The sequence below is a fragment of the Barbatula barbatula genome, assembly GCF_947034865.1.
Source record: "Barbatula barbatula genome assembly, chromosome: 22".
Lineage (NCBI taxonomy): Eukaryota > Metazoa > Chordata > Actinopteri > Cypriniformes > Nemacheilidae > Barbatula > Barbatula barbatula.
The window spans coordinates 7,861,599-7,884,199 of record NC_136785.1 but is presented as its reverse complement, the minus strand read 5'-3'; the positions used below and the strand labels follow the sequence as shown (position 1 = coordinate 7,884,199).

At 39.3% G+C, this 22,601-nt stretch overlaps 1 protein-coding gene across 1 annotated transcript in view; it reads right to left on the bottom strand.

The window, feature by feature from the left end:
• gria4b (glutamate receptor, ionotropic, AMPA 4b) overlaps positions 1-18,316 on the bottom strand; it is a 75,510-nt gene extending 57,194 nt beyond the window's left edge. The window contains exons 1-2 of the mRNA XM_079485788.1: positions 17,993-18,316; positions 17,066-17,224 (exon numbers count right to left, since the gene is read on the bottom strand). Of these exons, the coding sequence (XP_079341914.1) occupies positions 17,066-17,224; positions 17,993-18,080 (247 nt within the window). The 5' untranslated portion in view covers positions 18,081-18,316. The remainder of the gene's footprint in view (positions 1-17,065; positions 17,225-17,992) is intronic.
• Between the last annotated feature and the right edge of the window lie 4,285 nt (positions 18,317-22,601).

Below are 22,601 nucleotides of genomic sequence, written 5' to 3'. Positions count from 1 at the left end.
AAATATATGTTTATGTGCAAACAGTTAGGTTTTATAATTAAGTTATGCCATTAAAACAGCAGTATCTGCTGACAGACACAATGCTTTATCACGGGAACATGACGTTGCGAAGGGCATTCCAAAAGTCTACATTGTCTAAACTCCAAGGGCTCTGCTCTTCGAAGGTGTAGGGCATAGAATGATAACTATATTTGGAATGTTTCCCATGACGGTTCGGTACAAATAGACGTACCGTTACACCCCTGATGATTAAATCACCTATTTGTGACATTCCACTCTGCTTACGATGCTACTAATACAAAGGCTTATCTACAAAATCTAGCGAAAGCAAATTAGCTTCGTTTTCACAGCCCAGCCCCTAGTCTCTTCCTATGTCCAGCGGTGGCAGCGCTGCACAACATTGCTCTGGATACAAAAGGGACTCCAATGAGTCACAGCCTCTATAAATCTTTATCAGGGCCAGACAAGAGCGCCTGTGACCTCATTATGGACTGTAACGAGCATTATCGACACCGCTTGGGTCTGGAATTTATCTCTTTCTGTACCGCTGGTCTAAGCTCATAAACACACACAACGCAAGGGCTTTACAAAGACCAGAGAGTATAAGTCAGTCTTTACTGGAAGTCCAGTGAGCCAGTAAAGCACTGTCAAACCTTAACTGGGTGATGACTATTCACGGGTCAAGCGCCGAAAGACCAGCCCTGTTGTTGCTTATTCTTTTGTCTGGGACTAATGATAAAACCCCATTTATACCATTGGCCTTTTCCCTTTAGAAACTGTGCAAGCCGGGCTAAAAATAAACATTGATTGCATGAAGCATGGCGACACTCCAGCCAGTCTGAAATGGAAGAAACGGGAGGGTGCGCGCATCGCCACGTCCCTCTTAGTTTCGAGCTGTGTTTTATTCCAAGAGGGAAAAGGTTGTTATAAGTTTGGATGAGAATTAAGATAATATTCATTCAGAGATCTGATACCCAGTGATTTGTCTTAACAACTCTGCCCTCAGGCTTGTGAGAGGTGACCAAATCAACCTATTAATTTTCTGCTGCCTCTTCATCCCCGACTGGACGACCTCATCACCATGGAAACACTATATGCACCTCTAAAAGAAGGGCTTTTTCTACATGTAATTGGCCTGTGAGTGTGTGTGTGTGTGAGCTGTAGCACACACAAACACAGCTTCACACTTCAGGGCTCCAAACTGACACAAAATGGTCGCATTTTGCGACCAGTTTTCGAAACAGCGCAAGCATTTTTTCAAATATGCGCATGTGCGACCTGCATATTTGGAATTTACTGTCTCTTGTGAAATAAGCAGAACCAAATCTGCTGTCATCACATAAAATGTTTTCAAAAATTTTCAGTCAGCAACTAAAGTGTATTTAGTAAAAAAAGTTATCCTGGAGCCCTGCACTTACACCCTCACTTTCTCTAAGAGTGCGTTTACACAATAAAAATGGAAAAGTTTTACATACACACGATTCACGACAGCATTATCAAAACGATCTGCATTTACATGGATCCGAGAAAACGAATAATAACGATGAATTACGCATGCCAGACCAGTGGGTGGCGCTGTTGCGCTATAAAGAAACCCTTCGTGGTTGCGCACATTGTTCTTGGAAAACGACGTCTTCAGTTTACACAGAAACGATAATGCCAAAACTTTTCGAAAGTTTGTGTTCTCAGTACCCCAAAACGCCGTTTTCCTATGAGTGAACAGCCAAAACGCATAAAAGGTTTTTCTCCTGTAAATAACCTCTTACACATTGGCAACAGTCTTTATATAGGAAATTATTTTCTTTGCCATGCATCACTTTTTTACATGTCTAATCTGTTTAACACAAGCTGCTACTGAGTTTGAATAATTGGGCTAAGCAAATAATTAGAAATCATTTTGAAAAATCAACAAGAAAAGCTAAAGAAATGGCAAAAGGTAAAGGTTTACTGTACTTACTATTAAAAAACCTGTCCAGTCTGCAGTGACTGTAATGTAAAAATGACATAATAAATACACATCTTATTTTTGTTGCTGATAGATGTCATGAAAACAAAACATTGCAATATGGCAGGAAATCACACCTTCCTCTAATAAATTTGAAACGAATTGTTCCTGGCTGCAGTTTGAGGTCAATGCTTACAAACGGGTGAATGGCTGTGAGTCATATAGCAATCTGTCATTCGTGCCACAGTTCGAGCCATTTTGTACAAATGTGTATCAGGGAGGCTTCTGATTGACAGCTCTTTCTTAGGGGAAGAATAGAACGGCATACTGAAATGAGAAAGATGCTCTATGATGACTTCACCGTGTTGAGTAACAAGTTTCGTCATGAGAATTGAACCTGAGAGCGAACCTTTAGATTTCTGAGGCAAATTTATTTTGAATGTATATTTTTGAATCCATATTTTTGATGCATAAATCGATTACTGTGGGTACCAGAAGGGTTTTGCAGTAACATGCAAGTTGAATAGACAAATTCAGAAACCATAAGTTGGGTCCACATAAAAAACTGTAAAACCATTTTTTACAGTTTGTATGTATTTGATATACGTATATTATAGATGGTGAATTGAGCACTGCAACAAATTAAAACTCACTAATCTAGATAGAACATGACAAGCAGTGAGTGCAAAGCCAACTTTTCAAGTTCAATAAAAAACATACAATTGATTCTTTATTTCTTTTCATTATTTCATAGGGGACAAAGAGCAAAAATAAATAACCACCAATGTGTGGATCTAGCGAGGACACAATATCCTCACCCAATTGGCATGACGGGGTGTTGGGCTCGAAATTGCGATAATTTCAATCGCATATGCTCCTTAAATTTAATCTGTGTGACCTCAAAATATATTTCGGAGAATTTGTGTGAGTGCACATTTTGTTGTGGTGTGGCCTGTTTTCATTACTGTACGCTTTGGGAGTGCGCGGCTGATCAGCAGTTGAGCCGACTTTACCACAAGTACAGTATAGCGACTGGAAGTTCACATTACGTGATTTTAAATACGTTCACAGGCAAACCTCTTCGAAATTCAGATAATCGCTCTCTTACTTACAGTATGTGTAATCACAAAATAAGTGAGGTGGCCAATCAAATGAAAGGAGGCGGGAGTTACTGGTCACAGAACCGAGCAGTGACCAATCAAATCAAAGAAGACAGAACTACGGTCACGTCTTCAGCTGTTCAGCAAGAAACTTGAGTGCTAAAGTTGAGGTTGCTCTGCAACACAAGACATACTTAAGTGACAAAAAACTTTTACCAATAGAAATGTTGAACATCTGAAAGTATTCACTGATGCAAACAAAAAAAAGCAGATTTTGATGAAAAATATGCAATTTACGTGATTCATGTAATCTGTTAATTCAGTGTTTTATTTGGGATAAGATTAAGAATAATTGTGAACATATTGTTAATTAATTTAATGGTTATCAAACATTGACAATGGTAGATTCTATTGGTGGCACAGGGGGACCCCAAAACAATTCTGCTAAGGGCCCCGCAAAGGCTTGGGCCGGACCTGGGTCAGCCAATCATATATTTCAATTTGCCGGCTTGCCAAATATTATACAGTTTGCATCAGGGAATTGACCGTAAATGATCAACTGACATCCACGATTGTTCTTCATAATAAACATATCCAAAAAAGCCTGTTGTGTTATCAGGCACACCACCCTCACATGCAAACCGTTGAGAGGGCATAAATCTAAGCATGCCTCTGTATTCGGCCATTCACTCTGTTGCTGAGGCCTCCCGTGTAATTGGAAAGCACCCATCTCTACACGGCCTGGCGCTTTGCCTACAGCCCATATAATTGAAAGTGTGCTGTGTGTTGTAAGTCCAGCATGGGTGTGGAACACAGGCCTCTCTCAGCAGCTGTTCTTCTTTTCGTCTGCCTGTGCCGTAATGACAAAGCGCCGTGGAGCTGGTGTGTGTGGAGACCATTCCTTCTCCCTGTGATATATGGACTCATAAACTCAGCAGGCTGGAGTCGTACAGTATAGACTATATACATCTACCGTATGTGCACAGATTACATGTTTGTGTGTGACTATATAGTGGGCCATCATAGCACTGTACATATTAAACAGATCATAAAAGCAAGGCTGACAAAGTGGTTGTAATTAAGGTTGTCAATTTAAGGTGTTAATTTGATTAATAAGATCACATTTACTAGCCTAACAATCGTTGTGTACATTGGTTAACAAGGGATTTTACAATCATTGGTGCGATTACAACACCACGTAAAAATAAGTCTGTCTCAGCTACTACAGGCAATCACATTTAAAGCTGCTAACCTTTGCCTCTGTATCGCCATCTCTCGTTGAAAATAAATTGCAAGTTACTTTCGCAGTCTTATTTACGTGGATTCAAGTCAATTGACGTCAAATCTGACAGCACAAATTACAAATCATTAATATAAAAACTTTCTAAATAACAAAACAATATTCTTAACACAGAACTATCACAAGAAAATATCTGCACTACTCAAACTCATCTTCATCACTGAATTACACAAATTCTCACAACAATTTGCAACAATTTTACTTGGTGGCAAATTTGTATGAATTTGTATGATCTCGTCTGTACGTTTTAGTACGATTTTCTAGCTATTGTCAAGTTTAGGGGTGGAGATAACTGATCTATTAATCGTACGTTTTGGTGCAATTCACACCATACAAACTCCAACGAATTGTTGACCTCATCAAATACTTACGAATTCCCGTCAGTTCAGGCTGGAATTATTTCAATTAACTTGATTAATTAATTACCATATCATGCAATTAATTCTATTACAATTTGTAAAGAACGATGGCACAGAGACCAGGGGTCAAAGTTTAGACACCAGGGTCTATATTTATTACAGTGCCTCTATTTATTGGCTAGATTTAGTGAGCAAAGGACACTTGGGATAAAGACACGCCACTGAGGAAGTCCCGTCGGTCATTTACAATATTGTAAAATAAAACCAAAGAGAGTGGCTGTTTATCAATGTAGTGCAATGATTTAGATGTGCAATTTGTGGACTCCTCAAAGCAACAAACAACAAACAGCACATGAATAAATTGCTCAGTACCATAATTAACTACACTCACCCCAGAATGGAATATGATAGAATGTGCAAGAGACACCAGAAGAAACAAATAATGCTTTATAAGAAGAAACACAGACGACGTCATCTTATATAATCAAGTTATATTTAAGAGTACGTATGCTGCATTATAGCAGTGTTCAGATGTGATTACTGTGCAGAACAGACACCTGGTTGGGTAGAGGATGATACAGCAAAATTAAACTTTTCCCCTGATATATTATCTGCCAACTTTAAGCTCATGCTACCAAGGGTTAGCGCAAAGGAGAAAATTCAATTATGTGGTACTTATCAGTGTTGTAATATAACAAAGTAAAAATACTTAAAGTGCAGTACTTAAAGCAGCCCTGCAAAGGTGTTTCATTCATTCTGACTTATATACAATGTCAAATGTGTTGTCTTCTCACGCTTGACATGGTCAACATGTCAAAAAACGAGTTGGTCGTATGACGTAGTATTTCTGTGCTCGCTAAACTCCCCCGGTGTTCGTACAGGTTTCGGAAAGTCGTTTTCGAACATGAAAAATCGTTTCATAACTTTTCTTAGTCCCTTTATTGGACAATCCTCCTGGAAAACCGGCACGCCCACGCATCAACCATGGAGAGCGGGAGAAGGAGCATGCGCAGATTGTGCACAAGTCACTTTCACTTGTGTGCAGGAGAGAGAGCACAATGTTCGCGAAGTTTAGCTGTGTTGTTTGTTCGCTGCATTCGGGTGATGAATGTTATATAACGCTGGATTTGGAGATCGTTTGAAACTAATAGATGGAGTGGCGGTGCAAGCGCAGAAGACTCTGGGACATGAACCGCACGCGGTAGTTCCTCCCCCCACACACGTCGCATGGTTTCAGAAATAATCGTACAGCTGTCTTTTATAAATGTAATCAAACTAAAGACTCTGCGGGTATTTAAAGGGTTCAGTACTATTCTGTAAGTACTCAAGATTAACATGAGATATAAAAAAAGGGGCCGCTTTAAGTATTTTTTGGGAGTATGTGTACTTTACCTGAGTCTTTATATTTCTGCTGACTTTTTCTTTTAAACCACTACATTTCCTGAACAAATGTTTACATTTCCCCTAAGCATGTTCATTGCTCCAGGATTGCGATCCAGTCACCATGACAATGCTTAACCAATCATTGGTAAAGCTCAATGTCCAAGTGCAAAAAGGTGCTCTGCCATTGATTTCAACACAAGGTTTTAATGTGCTACTGCTTTTAAGGATAAACAGCATTTTTTTCAGTTTCCATGAACTTGTATTTTGATTGTTTATTATTTTGCAACATGTTGTTTCCAGATAAAACTACTGAGTTTAAGACAGAGCTTTTTCAAAGTTGTAAATTTCTATGCAAGCACCATCTTTTATCAACAACGTTTGCTTAAACTTTACTTTGAATAAATGTAACATGTCATAAATCACAATACTCCCACAGAATGGTAAACAAAGAGTCATGCTTGGCTGATTCTGGATCAGTTTGAGTGGTACAGTAGTACAAGAAGTAGTGAGTGTTGAATGGTTGGTGCCTGATCAACACTCATTCCTCTTAACACACCCTGTTTCTGTTTCAATGAGACTGGTCCGGTAATCACTGTATGCAGCTGTGCTGGAGGAGTATAAAGATCACATTATAACTTGAACAAGCAGAGAGAATATTGAAGTTTGGTGGCAGGTGGCTTTCTCTACACCCTATCATGGCGTCTCTTTATTGCTACATTTATTTTCCTTCCTGTTGTAATTTGGTGATGTAATCTGAATGAATTTAAACTTAAATTTTATGTTTTGTCCTCATCTTGTTGGGGCCCATGTGAATAAATACAGTGCGGGTTTAATTTTTACTGAGTTTATATTTACTGTTTTAAGGCCTTGATCAATACAGTCAAAGCTTGGCTAGCAGACAATTTGGAAGATGGCCTCAGATCATTCGATTTTAATATCCTTTGTTTGAATCCAGATGAATCAACCCTGTTTGGCAGATCAGGCTGTTTCACATTTAAGAGTATTCTGTAGAGACTGAACAACACTGACTGCACCGTGAATGTGGTACTTTTATTCAACACCTTTTGAAGTGAAATCTAAAGGAATGATGTGCATTTCAAGAAAAATCTTGTTAAATGACGCCACTCAGGAAGTAGACAGCAACAAGAACTTCAGTACAATCTGTAAACGCTGAACATCACTAGGAGCGTTGCGAAGCTCGCTCTATCCATCCTTCTTCCTCAGTCTTTTTCAATTACAAGCGTCATATTATGCAATGACCTTTCTGTGCATTCCTCTTTGAAATTACCGTTTCATTACATTTTCCTCTCTAATTTAAGTGAAGAGAGAAAGATAGAAATGATGCTACCAGGGGCCTAGAAAAAACAACAACAATGAGAGACTGGGGCAGGACATCAGAGATGCCTTTAGTCTAACTATGCTCCAAGCGGACTAATTAGTGGTAAGCAGCAAAGTTCACACAAATCCTCCCCCATATACACCTTCCACATTATGAGTGTCAAGGGAAAGGGTAGTTATGTAACCATATGAACAAGGTGGGTTAAAAAAGGCTTTAAGTACAAAATTATACGCTGCTTTCTTATAAAAACAGAGAAAAGCAAAATGGTCAAACTAAGCAAACTATAGATAAGCAAAGTACCAGTTTAATATATAAATGAATACCTTAAAATATCCTGAATATCCTTATGAAATTACTAATTGTTTTTGAGTAAAGATGATACATAACTTTAAAGAGATAACTACACGTGGGGTCTGCCTATACTATTTGAGTGGGTTCGACACGCGTCAACAATTTAATAACGCACACCGAGTAAACAGAGTAAACAACTGATCGTGGTCGCTAATGTACGGGTGGGGCCCGGTAAAAGGCTCTTACATATGAGCCTGAACCGGACCTGCTACGCCACTGTTAAGAGTGTATATGCGTCAAAACAGAACCACTATTCAAAAGCTAGGAAGACCAAATTCCTTTTTCAAAACTACACAGATTGTGTCCATGTAAAGAAAGAAAGTCATACAGTATACACCTAGGATTGCATAAGGGTCAGTAAATTATGAATCAAAATATATATTTTAGATTAACCAATTCTAGTAGTAAGACTTAATAATTGTATATAAATTAGTACAATTAGTTGAACAGTTCAAAAAAGCACTTTTATAAAGTACTTAAAATAAACACTCACGTGTCTATTCTACTGTTGTTAAAACATATGCAGTGCGTCTACAGCTTTTAATGTGCCACATGTTTAGCAGGAGAAAAGCAGCACACACACAAAGCTTAAACGAAGCACTTGGCTTTATATGAAACTGTTAGAGGATATAGTGCAGAAAGATCATAACCATAAATGTCCTTCTAGAGTGAAAATGTCCTCCCCTCTGCTGGCAAATATAGAAATATGGCTCACGGCTTGACAAAAAATGTATAAAAAGAATTCGATATATTCAATAAGCCATATTCAGTCTGCCAACATGGGAAAGAAAACTGAATCATCAAAAATGTTCAAGAAATTTGTTGGCAAAGCAAAAAACTGACAAACAACTTATTATTGTTATTAATTATTTAAATGTTTTATTGTAACATAAATGGCGTGCTGAAAATCACATTTTCTTTCCTGTCCTTCACATTATTGACTATTTTGACTAGCTTTTGAAAATTGCTGATTAAAAGTACATGCTTTCTAGAAAATTGACAGAGACAGAAAATGTCTGCGTGTTAGATAATAACTCCTCTCATTCTCCAGCATGGTTATGGAAGTCCAAATTCACCACCACACCAAAAATACTGAGACATCCTGATAACACACATAAAGTAAAGCCAAAAGATAAATGGACACTTGAGTCTGGCTGATTTCTGTGTATAAGCCAAGTTTGACAAGTACGAGAACCACTGATCAACCTTTCAATCTCATTACAAAACCCTAGAATATACCAGATTCTCTAAAATGTGCATTGTAGCACCAGCTGGACTGTTTGTCGGCATTACCACAGAGGCATGTTTGAAGGGGAAAAAAATATTAGAATTCCATACAGATAACAGGGATATATAGGAACAATATATGAGCAATGCCTGAAACAATAAACCTGCCTGGTCTTGTAGTCTAGGCCATTCCTCACCATCAGGCATTTATTTACATTTTTTCACATGTCAGCTCTTTGTTGCATTACCTATCCTTCCAAACACAGCTTTCATTCGGCTTTCTACACCCTCCATCAGTCTTGATCTCGTGCAGAGCTAGATGACTGGCTGCTATCAAGATGGGGGCATACAGTGCTGATACAGTAAAAGGTTGGTGCTATGGGCTATGATAGATCAACCGGCATTAGACAAGTGATAAATAAAACAACAACCAAAAAATGTCATGCTGTTATTATAAATGCACTTGGCGTGCCGGTATCTCATTAGCTTCTTTATCAAGGAATGTGATTTAAACAAATACAACAATCAGAAGCAAGAGCAAATCAGGACAATAACTGAGAATATCAACACAAACATTGTAAATATAATTGAATAGGTCACGCTTTGAATCATTTATTTGGGTCAGATTCAGTAAACAGTGTCACCTGTGTCATGTGTATTTAAAGCGTGGAAATTCATGTTACAGAAAATGTTATATGCAAATTATAAAAAAAATTATTGTAACATAAATGACGTAAATGTCCATGTTAGTGCAAACATGGCTTCCTTCTATGTAAATGAGACTCATTATAGTTTTGCTCCCTTCACAAAACTCAAGGCAATTTTCCTGTCGCAATTAAGGTTATGCATTTGTTTGTGTACATTTTTCATTGAGCACGTTGGTAGCAGTTCATCACATGACAATTAAAAGTGACAATTAATTGTGACCTTCAGCATTTTAAAGTGCCGATTCAGGTGTCTGGTTCTGAATGATTCTTTAAAGTCCAAGCAGAGCTGTCTGCTTATTCTCCACAACTTGACACACAGAAAAAGATTACTTTACCAATTGATTTTGGAAATTAAGCACAGACTTTGTTACCTGATTTGCAGAATTATCTTAGTAAATCACATGCTAAGAGATAAACATCACATGCGAATGCACAATTCATTCTCAATGTTTTGAATTTTCCTTGCTTTCCTTTACATCCGTTGTTGTTGCCTTTAATGCTGTCATTGTCATCCATTACAAAATGCACTCTATCACTACAACATTCTCGATTGCATTGATGACAATCCAGAGACCTCATCAGACATGACTCTACCAATCTAAATGTATCTAATTTAATTCTCCTAAGCTTTCTAGCATACAGCAATCTAATGAAAAATTCCCATTCCTCCCATCTAGATTATCCCCAACACACAACCGCAAGCAAGGGGACCTTGTGTCCGCATTCCCCCTGTAGCGGCAGTCTGATCCGCTGTCATAAATGATGAAAGGAGACTGACAAAGCACTGGACCTGCCAGAGGACAGCTGACGGGCAGCCACTGTCCCCTAGCATCAACCCCTCCCATTTGTCTGTTGCCCTTGTGCATGGGTCTAAGGTGATCCATCATTCCAGTCCTGCCATGTTTCTGAAGCACAGCTTGAAGGACAGAGGAAGATGCCATAGGTAAGAATGCCGTGAGGAGAGAAAGGGACTTTGAAAAAGGTTCAGAGGGCTTCGAATCTATCGGATCTACCTGGCCTCGGAGGAGACAGCTGCTCAGTGAAGCGAACTCTTTGAGGCTAGTACAAAGACTCTAATCTGTGGAGATACTTGGGTTGGTACAAACACAGACGCAGTAGAGACCGCTAAAAAGAATTCATGGAAAATATTTTGCCTCGACAAACACGCCGGCTAAAAAGATGTCTCAAGAATGCTTGGGGGATATGCAAGCATTTTTTAATCATGGGGAAAATTGAGTTTTGTTAAAACCAACTGCTCTATGAGGACAGACTGCCGGGGAAATGGACCACTGGTATAACATGTTAAGACATTAATTTATGAGTAAGAGCGTCTTGGTATTACTTCGTATCTGTATGCAGAAGCATCATGGAGTAAAGTGGATTTTTAACAGATTTTGAAAAAGAAAACGTATTTGTATATTTTATAATAAGGTTACATGGTTATGGTAAACATTAAAAAATGTTTAAAACGCTACAGAAGAAATAACCATTTCCATTGGGTCAGACCAATCTGCAGTTCATTTGCTTTGACAACTGAAAATTAATTCACCTAGCCTCATGTCATTCTAAATATTTACACCTACATAATACAAGAACTAAATGAAAATGTCAAAGCTGCTTATTACCATACAAAGAAAATACATTTAGTTGCAGTTTGAAATGTTGCTTGGTTTATTAAAAATACACTATTACATCTAGGTCTTAATGCAGCTCCCCTGCAAAAACTGTTCCATCTATAAAAAAAATGTACACAGTGAAGAAGTTCAAATGTTTTTTTCATCTATCGTATGATATTTTTCCCTACCGTACAATCTTGGCCAGAGCTGTCACTGATGCCCACTCAAAAATGAGAACAAACTCCCTGTCTGCCTCCTCTGTGGGTTTGAGGCTGCTTTCCATCTTCCTCCATGCCCCCAAATTTGGACACTCTGTGTGTTCTCTGCATTGTCTGGCCATATTAATCTCATGTTAGAAGAAAAGTTCCTCTGGTATACAAAAACACACACACACAAACACACACACACCATCCTCTCCAACTTTCCCAATAGCCCAAACAGCCTCGTCAATCCCTCCATCATCCGCAGACCCATTCCGCAACCTGTTTTAAAGGAGGACAGAGCCCACCAAAGTCAGGGGAATCAAACCTAACCCAAAAATCATCCCAGGATCCTCAGAGACCCCGCCGCTCGAGACGCTCAATCAGGAGGTGAATCCCGACCACTTAAAGCGAGTTCAGAGCCGTGCCTCCAGGGGAGAGGAGAGGGAAAAAACTCAGCGAAGTGCGAAAAGAGCTAGCAATACACAAGCATGTTTATTAAGGGTACTTTAAACAGTGGAGCTTTTGGTGTACACCCTAATCAACATGACGTCAGACGTTGGTTAGGCTGGTGTGAAACCAGTCCGAGTGCACATTAGCAAACTGCACCGTGTTTGAGAAGGAATGTATTTTTAAAGGGAAGAACATTCAACTGGGCACAAAGCGTAACGGTAGGTGGATGTTTGCCAGTATTTTAGGTTATATGTTTACCACACAGCCGTATCGCGGTTTGGATCCAAAAATACATTGTGGAAGAAGGACCTGGGACCCGCTTCAATAAGGAGGTTCTACCAACACCGAGTTAGAATGTGAACTTGAAAACTGTGAGTTTTTGGTTTTAAAACAGAGCTGATTTGAGTAACTTCTATCAACTCTGGGTAGGCTTACCTTGAGTTAAGCGTGTGCACCACAAACATGATCAATGGAGCTCCTATATTACGATTCACCATAGCAAAGGCACCAAAAAAAGCTACATGGCGGCAGAAAGCGATTGAGAGCGAGGCACACTTTCCGCTATGCATACAGTGGATTTAATAATGTGCTGAAAATGACTTAAGTGTAAAATTAATAAATTGATAAATGTATCAATAAAAAACGTATCAGTAAATGACTGGATAAATGAATGAAACAACAGTAATAAAACAATAAAAAGAATTCTCATGTTCTCACCTTATCAGTGCTCTAGTGATGGGTGTGAGATGTCATTGTGTAAAGGACACTTGTCTTGTGTCAAGACTTTCGTGTCAAAGTCACACTGATCAATGGTCCGAGCAGATTTGGGTAGGAATGGCTGCAAGTCTAAATTAATAGTTTTTACCTTAGTCGCTTCATTTCTGCATTTATGTCTGTATTTATTTGTTTCATTTTAATTTAGTCCTTTAGCAGACGCTTTCATCCAAAGCGACTTACAGAGAGTTCAGGAAGCAATAAGTGATATGCCACACAGGAGTAATAATACAGTAGGTGCTAATACAAAGTTACTAGTTTCAACAAAAGCCAGAACAATACCTGTTGAGGTATTCTTTATTCGTGCACTTTATTTATACACATTATTAAGTCATTTCTTATCGTCCATAGAAAACTACCATTTGTGAAAACATGTAATGACCGAGATTGTCTCTGTGCGATCAAAGTGTGTGCCATGGATGACTTTTCTAATGAATGAATGAGGAGATTGAAAGAAACTCTGGGTTTACCAGGTTAGGTTCACAGAGTAAGTTACTTATGCATACTGACTCTGAGTACAAGAAAGATTTACCTCTCTTTTAGAAAAGGGGCTGAGTTACCCCGCATTCTTGGGTTTGATATACCTCGCATTCTGAAACGGAAAACCCGGAGCTTCCCTCATTTCAGGGTTAATAAACCTCCTTTCTGAAACGGCAGGGGCAGGGGTATTTGATCGCTTGCACACCATCATTTAGATAAAGACTGACAAAGCTCTGAATACACACTAAAATGTATTTTCAAACAACACCACAGACAAATATGTGCCAAGTCTACCTCACGATGCAGGTTTCAATTATAGACAAATTGTTGTCAATACAGATATCAGTCTGTCAATAAACAGAGAATTGGAGCTGATATGAAAGCGCAGCTCACCGTCAGCCATTTTCACAGCTCTCCATCAAACAACTTGAGATCACTAGAGGCTTTTCACCCCCCTTTCCACTCGCACTGCAGATGGCTGCAGGAAACAACTATTGATTCAAGAATTACAGCGAGACTTATGCAAACATCAGACCCAGGCATTAATCAGCAAGTTGGAGGAAAGACAGACAGAGTTACCATGTTAAAACAAAACTGTTCATGAGAAAGACACAGGATACAGAGAGAAGAGAGACGGAGTGTGAATTTTTTTTTCCTTACAGAGGGATCAAATCTGCAAAAACAGTCCCCATAAGCCCCCGGCTATTTATGTCATTTCTTGGCGTCTTGCTCCGTTTTCATTTTTTTAAGGGTAGCCAAACCCCATGAAACCTTTCATGATAGACACACATATATGTGGCATGTAATCTTCTCTGTTGACACAACAGTCGAAGCACAAAACTGTCCCAGACTCATAAGGGCCTTATTGAAAGGTTCATACATTTTAAAAACAGATGGAGTGGAACAAAGGCGCTGCAGAATAAATGATTTTTCACACTGCTTGCACACAGCTCCTCCCATAATTGTTTCTAACAATCTGCTATACGGCCCTCCGTCTGTAATGTTTGTTATATTACAATAAATATGCATGTCCAGAGGAATTAAAGTTTGGTGAAATCACCGACAAGGAGAGAATTCCCTAGCCCCGCTGTCCTAGAGGTCACACAAATCCCTACAGCGCAGAATTACCCCCACCCTTCCCAAAACACACGCACGCATTCATCATTCTCCGCTTAGTTTAACCATCGCCTTTTAGAAATAACACTGCAGAGCTGGAAGGGAAGAAGGCAGAGGGATCATTGGAAGAGAATACTCTGTCCTCCACTCATCCCCCCACGGCAAGAAAAGGCTCCCCAGTGAGAAATAAAAAGCCCTTGTGAGCAGCCAACTGCAGTCGGAGCCGCACACAGAGGAAGGAGGGACAGACTGAGCTGATGCCGAGTATGTGGCACACCGCATCAGTCTGACTACTACACAAGCAGTCATCCGGGGCTGCCACTCCTCCGCTGTGATTTACGCCGCTCTCAAAATGGCGAGTGACGGACTGGGCGATTAATCTGTTTAACCAAAACCGATTGTTCATACACAGTAATAGCAGAATTTATCAGGCTGGCTCGAATTACCATGACGACACTGCCTGCATCTAATCTGACGAGAAGGTTAAATGGGCTATAAAAAATTCGAACCAATTCATTATTATCGTTCAAGAGGCCGTCTGTGTCTTTGAGTGTGGAGGACACTACATATTGTGACACAGGATGAGGACTAAGAACGTGTGAAGGGATACGGTAGTGTGACAAGGCTGGGATGAAGCATGGCGTGTGTGATAACAGACATGTCATAATAATTAAACATGCGGAATAATGTAACTTTAATAATGCGAGCGATAGGTGTGACTTAAACAAGACATCTTAATGGTTCATTCATATTTGCTTTCTTAACTGGTCTGATTTCTTTATATTACCTTTCACATCCTCTTTAACATTCACATCACTGTTTTGGCAGGCTAATGAAAACTCTTAACTAACAGCCAAATAGCAATTTTTTGTTACCTCCAATTTATTCTGGTACGTAACATTTTTACCACATCCCAATAATGAAATTGCAGTAAACAAGTAAAACTATACTTTGAAGACAATTGTGGATGCTGTCTTGTTATAGGCATATTTACTATTTTCAAACTTTCACCCTGCCTGCCATTGAGAAGAAATGCCTATACCAAGAACACTGCTTGGATTGCTTCTCTTCATCACAAAGCAGATAAGACGAAAATACGGAACACTGTATGCTGTGGTTGGAGCAGAGCATTGAAGATTACGTGAATAAAATAGCAAGAGAAGCAAACACAATACAGCAGGAGGGGGAAGCAGAGACATCCAGGCATAAATGTGGATCAGAGGAGAGCAGTGTGCCCCCCACTACTCCCCCTGACCCTATGGCAACAAAGCAGAGCATGATGGGAAATGAAACACAAATGTTGGAAAAGTATAGTGGCCTTAATATGACATCATCACAGCTTCAAGCATATGGACCTGTTTCCTAAAACTCCCTCCACCAAACACTTCCCAGTGCTGTATTCTGGCTATTCTAAACATTGCCCACACCTGTAATACCAGAAAATGTATACAAAATCTTTGACAGACCTAGTCTTGAAAATCCAAATGAAAAAATGCAAATAAAAATTATGCAATGCCAGCACAATTTGTATGTCAGCAAATGAAACATTCACACTCAGGGAAAATGTCTGGCTGTGGGCACTGGGGGAGGGGAACATACACACAAATACGATACAATGTCAAAGGGTCCGCTGTGTGCACCTAGCCTGCCTGTATACACATCTCTCAAACATCAATGTTGGCTGGATAGGGACCAGGCAGTCCTTGCCACAATGGCCTTTGTTGCTTTTAGTTCATGTAGCAAGTACTCATATTAGCTTCGGTGAATATAAATACAAAAAAATGATAAAAGTATAGACAAAAGGAGCGGTAAATTGCTTTGGATCATAAAGGCATATTCATAATGCACCAAATGTAAATTAACTCACCCTCGTGCCATCCCATGTTTGGGCCTATTTGACTCTGTACTACATGTTAATGGGACACGAAATGTTCCAAAAATCAAATGCATCCTTTATATAAAAGTCATCCACATGGCTCTAAGAAATCAATGAATGTGTGTCTGAAGCGAAACGATGAACGTAAGAACAATTTCAAACTTAACTATAAACTTTCGCTTCAGGAGAGGTGCATCTTTGCTTTCACAGGGGGCGCACTGGACGTCGACATTAACGTTAAATGGTGAATTCGCGGGCTGGCAGGAACCGCTGTGTTGGTATGAGTGTGTTTACAACGCCGCTGCAGCCTTGATATCCTGTGTACTCCAGCTCAAATAGATAAGGGTGGCAAAAACTCAATCTCTTTTCAATTTATGAATGGGTTTTGACTGTTCTCCGTTGTAACCAGCGTTTTTGTGTTCATTTCTTTTCGCTTCCGTCGGTTCGATTGCGCTTGACGATATACGCTTACGCTTACGTTTACGTCAGGCGAGGCAGCGTGAGTTTGAATTAACGCATTTTTAAAAACGTTGAATTGTTTTTACAACACAAACCCAATCGTTTCGTCTCAAAATACATTCTTTAACCATTTGACATTAATTTTATGGTGGGGATGTTGTGCTTTATGGCGGTTCAACATTTTGACTGTCGCTTCTTAAACTAAAGAAAGCGTGTACAAATGGGATGGGATGAGGTGAGTAGGCCTATTTTATGAATGTCGTTTTTGGAGGATCTACTTGGCACCTGAAACGATGCCTCAATAATTGCTCAGTACAGAAACAAACCACGTCATCAAGAGCTCTATCCCCTATTAATGTCCGGTAATCAGCTCAACTCACATGCATTGGTCACGGCGAAGCTGTTGGCCGTCTCAATGTTGTCCACATGGGGTACCAGGTTGAAGGGGGCCTCGGATGCATTGGGGCTTGTGTTGTGAAGAAAAATAGCCAAGCGAAAGGCAGTGTACTCCTGATCTGTGTTCCTGATGAACAGCCCGCCTGCAGGAAAGAGTGAGAGACAGAGAAGACGGATAGAGATAACGTTTTGCAACAAAGACACCGAATAGAAAATGTGGGTACAGAATAAGTGTGTGAAAGAGATGTTTAAATGCGTTATCAGATGAGTAAAGTGAACACTCTTCTGAAATTTCACAGGCGAATAACTCCATTGCGTACATGTATGCAATTTATCTGAATTGTTGTGCTTAAGGCGTTTTATTAAACAACGGTTATACTGTAAACTTAACACATTTTCGGTCATGGAAGTGGATAAAATGAATCTCACGGCTACTGATAAGCGCTTGATGCAGGATTGGAATAAATTAAGGCACTTTCCTTTGACGAGACAGAGCGCACACGGATGAATTGAAATTAAAGTCGCTTTGTGGTTATACGACTGCATTAAGATTTCGATGTTACGAAACATTAATTGGTCAAAAACAAACTTTAATCGCATTTGTGTCCTTTCTTCGAAGACATCCAAGAACGACATCCCGTTACGTGAAAGGCACTGCAGTGGTGCCGTTACACCAGAGCGCGGCACATTGATAAAAACAACCAAAAAAGTATCTAATCAACTATTTAACCAAAAATCTCGTTTGTATGCATTAAATATTATCTACTACCAGCCGCATTATTTGCGCACCGATATTTCATACCTGACCCCTATGCAGACAGTCACATTTTGTCATTCATTTGACACTGGGGGAAAACCGTTTAGCTATTTAACGTGAAGCTTGCGTCTTTGTGAAGCATCGCCGTACTTACCGATTTGAACGCTGCTCGGAAAAGCACCCATAGTGAGTCCCCAAACGCAAGAGAATAGCAGTAAAAGCTGATTACAAGAAATCCTCATTTTGTTAGTTAAAAATTGTGAGAGACATTGAGGATGACGCCAGTTGGGTAAAGGGCAGAAAGGAGAAACGATGTTAGAAATCCATTCTTGCCGGGGTTTTTTCCCTGCAGTGGCACGAACCCTGGCGCGACTCCGTCCGGCGGTAGATGGTCCACATGCAAGATGGGGGGGGGGGAGCGCGACAGCGGTGGGCTGTATCTACAAATACACACTTATCACACATGCGCCTTTTCTCTATCCTTGCGCGCACTCACCCTGGCTGTATTTCGTGTGTTGTTTTTCTTTGAATGCCTCATCAGCCTCATCACTTAAGTGAAACCACGAGGAGACCACACTTTCGTTTGGACTATCTCAACAAAATATAAGACCACGAAGCTTTTGAAATTAGAGACTTGGTGCCTTTTACGCGTGTGGTCCGCAGTGGAATAATACGTGGCGTTTTGACGCCAGATGTCCAGCGGTGATATAAGGGGCAATCGTGTTTAGGCAATCAGTGTCCTTCATTTAGCTCAAGTTCAAATGAGCGTGCATAAGCTACGTTAATAATAATGGTTATATTAATCATAATAATGTATATACGCGACGGCACACCTTGAGCCAGCACGGTACCAGAGACGTTTAAAATGTTATATTTTATGAATCACCTGTGACTTTTCATTTTCTGGTCTTTAACTCGGATTTATCCAGTCCCGTAAATCACAATTCATAAATTACAATGTTCATAAATCACATTTTCTATCTCAACTCTTCCATCTCCCTGCAGCGTCAGTGAACATATCTAATCTTTAAGATTTAAGGAAAACTTTCTGTAAAACGTAGTGGGTTAGTGAGATCTCGTTTTGTACACAACACACTGTATCGATCTTACTGTTGTCAATAAGCTGTTACTACAAAAGGCTTTATTTTATGTCTATACTGGCTACTCTCTCTTAAATGGTCTACGATGGCTTTAAATGAGTAAATACCCACAAAAGTGAATTTTAAAGGTCGCTAGCACACTTTTGTTCCCTCGGATATTTGAATGACCAAATCAATTGGACAGATTTAACCAACCAGCTTTTTTGCGCGTGAACAGGCGCTCTGTACTTCGCGCGTGCTCGCAGTCAACTGCAGTGTCTCTGTCCAAGGTCCTGAATCTGCGCAACCAATTCAAATAGAGTTTGTGATTGAAACAAGCTCTGTGTTTTTGTAATAAGAGAAAACAATACACACATATATATTTTTTTTGCTTGTTTTGAAATAAAGACGATCTTTATATGCTCCGAGTGGCATTTGAGCGTTTATGAGCAATTATGATGACACATTGTTGAAAAGGACTCATCTGCAACACTGCAAAGTTACGTATGTAAAATAACAAAATATCAATTCAGCTTAATTTCAGGTTGAAAACATTAAAACTTTAGTTACTTTTGTTAAACCATGGTTCATTTTCATGAGAAGAAAGACTGTCTTCTTGACTCACCTTTGAAATGAAAGGGGCTGTTTTAATTGAAAAGATAACCGTTTTTATGTCAAGTCAGAGTATGTTAACATTATTAAGGCAAATTGTCACATGTTTTCTATATGTTAATTAATAATCCTATAAATAGACTACTGAAAGCAGGTTCCATGTGACAGCCTGCCCCTGGGCGATCACAACATTTTTTATAGCACCTTGTATTATACTTGTTCTTATTTAAAGATCATGAATGCATTCTTTTTCTACCACACTGGCAGTTAATTAGGTGTCTAAAATCATAAGTCCTTCTGTCGTTTACAAATACTGCAGATGATGATGTCTCAGTGACTCTCTAGAAGTGTATTAAAATGCTTGTTTGATTGAAGTGCTTAATTAAATTGGTCGACTGGGTCATGAGATTGGGTCAACGCAACTTCATGGAGGCTGTTGTAGGTTTATATTGTATAGTTTTGTTGACTGACTAGCATAAAATATCTAATAGGCTTCTTCGCACATGAGTTTAATGAACTTTAAATAGAGAGGTCTGCTCCAGAATTAGCCTGATACTGTCTTAATAGACAGGGGCTCTGTAACTGCATTGCTGTTGCGTTTGATAATCTTGTTTCTCTACGCTAATTTATACACAAAATGTGTGCAACACAGAGACAAGAAACAAAACTATTGATCAATTATGAATTACTGTTTTTCAGAACAGATTTAGAGATTTACACAACATAGAGAAGACTGCAAAAGAGACACAAACCACCCAGACTCTCTTGCGCATCCACATATTCATAATATTTAGCCTGCAGACAAACGCAGAATTGAAACGCAATCAGTCAGTTTGCACTGAAAAAAATGGATCGATGATTAAATGAATTGTCCTGCCTTTTTAAGGAGTGTCATGAAAAATTCACGGGTAATTCTATCGACTGTACTCCTTCATGAATGCATGATAGTTTGGGAGTTGTTATGGTCGTATGCGCAATGACAAGCATGCTTTGGGACAAGGACTTCTGGTGCTGGCGGGAAATGGAAAAAGCTCTCCTTCCGTCTCAGCACCCTGCATACACCGCTCTGCCTGCTCGATCTTAAATAAATCCTATTGCTGCAGAAAGAATTGATGCAGAAACAGTAACAGCACAACAGAAAGCCAAGGGATACTATTTGCACAGCCCCGAAATGAATAGGTGCAAAAATCAGAATAGGTGGTTTTTGCTTAGCTGTAAATGAATATCCAGGGATAGAGTGATTTAAATTACAAGCAATAAGCTATAGATCAATGATTGATGTGAGCCTCGTGAGGTTTTTCTGAGTGCAGATGACTTGAATGAGAAGTGCTGTTGTAGGCTTAGTGCAACACCTCGGGGCCCAACGGGAGAACGAGATGATGTTTGATCACCATTCACTGCTCAGAGGTCTTCTCTGGGCATGGGTTGCTCAATCTAGGAAAATGGGCATACGCTGTAATTTCACACATTGATCCGCTCTGCATGTCTGTCCTTCCTTCCAGCTGTCCTCCCTCATTGATGATTTACCAAATTACAGTCTCAGATCCGCAAGCAATGTCGACCTGAGAAAAATTATATTGTATGCATGCATTTTCTTTAAAAAATTTATTTTTACTGTATATAAAAAACAACACCTGATTTTCATTTGTCTAAAATGTGCTTAAAAGCATGTAGGTATGTTCACACATTCTGTTCCACCTGCTTCCTATGCAAATAAACTTTGTTTTTTACAAACAATAACATATTCTTTCTCTTTATAAAGCCAGGCAAGCCCGGCAGCATTTCAAAAACATGACATTTTCCAAAGGAATGTACATTTGTGCCCATGTCTTCACTCTTCATTTACCTTGCCTTATTTTGCCGGTTACTCCGATGGGTGAGCTGAGTCAGATGAGGTGAGGGGAGGGTGTTAGGGGGATGGGGTATTTTTAGATGGCATTTACCATTTACCCACTACTCCCCTCGGGGATCAGCACCTGGGAAGAAATAACAACAGTAATTTATAGAAAGGAGGAGCGGTAATCAGTCAAATAAGCAAAGAAAGGAATAATGTGCAGGGACAATGAAGGACTATAGAATAACACCATGAATAATTGAGTGGGCAGGGAGATGCAGAGGAAAATTAAAGGCCTTATTGAACAGCTATAATGTTCAATAATTTCAGAACGATAATTTATTACACTTTCTTGGAAAAAGACATAAGGACATATTGAATTTGCTAAGTTCTAGTGATGTCGTTAAACCCCATAGACACACATGGGTTTCTTGAAAACATTTACCTAAAAAGTTGATTATGTTAAAGCTTACAGACAGTTACATCGAATGGCCGCACCTGGTCCAATGTAAACCTCTGGTCTGTGTTTGGTTATAACCATAGACTTTAAAAAAGACGGACGATACATTCTCATTCTCTTCCATTGTAGAAAAATAAACCCAAAACGTACGTTATGGCGCTGACATATTACGATGTTGACATCTTTTGGAGCAAGAGTCTGCGCAGTAGTGAGTATTATGCGGAGCCGCGCTATCAAGGTCCCTCCCATATTCCCCAATGACTCATGTTACGCCCATTTTATAACATCTTATAACTAACTAAAAACAATCTTATTAGAAAAATAACTTATGAACTTCAATGACACAAACCAGTTTTGGCCAAATTTATTTGAAGTGTAATTGGAATTTGTTTTGTTTGGCGTGATGTCCCTTCATTTACATAGAGGTCAGTGTTTATGACCTATACTGCAGCCAGCCACCAATTGGCGATCAAACAGACTGCAGCTTCACTTTTCAGGACGTGTGAGGCACACCCAGTTATAACGATTTATTTTATATTTAATTCATATTAATATTAATTTGCATTACTATTTTAGTGTATACTAATTGTATTAAGTTAAATTAAAGCTCCTCAACAGTTATATATTCTTTGCGGAGGTCTACCGGAAGTAAAGTTTGAGACACATAACCTTCATGTTGTTGCCGCTGAAAACGTCAACTGAGAGTGCGTATTAATGCATGAATGTGCTTTGACACAACAATCAGAAAAATTTGAAACAAGTTGGTTATATAGTATTC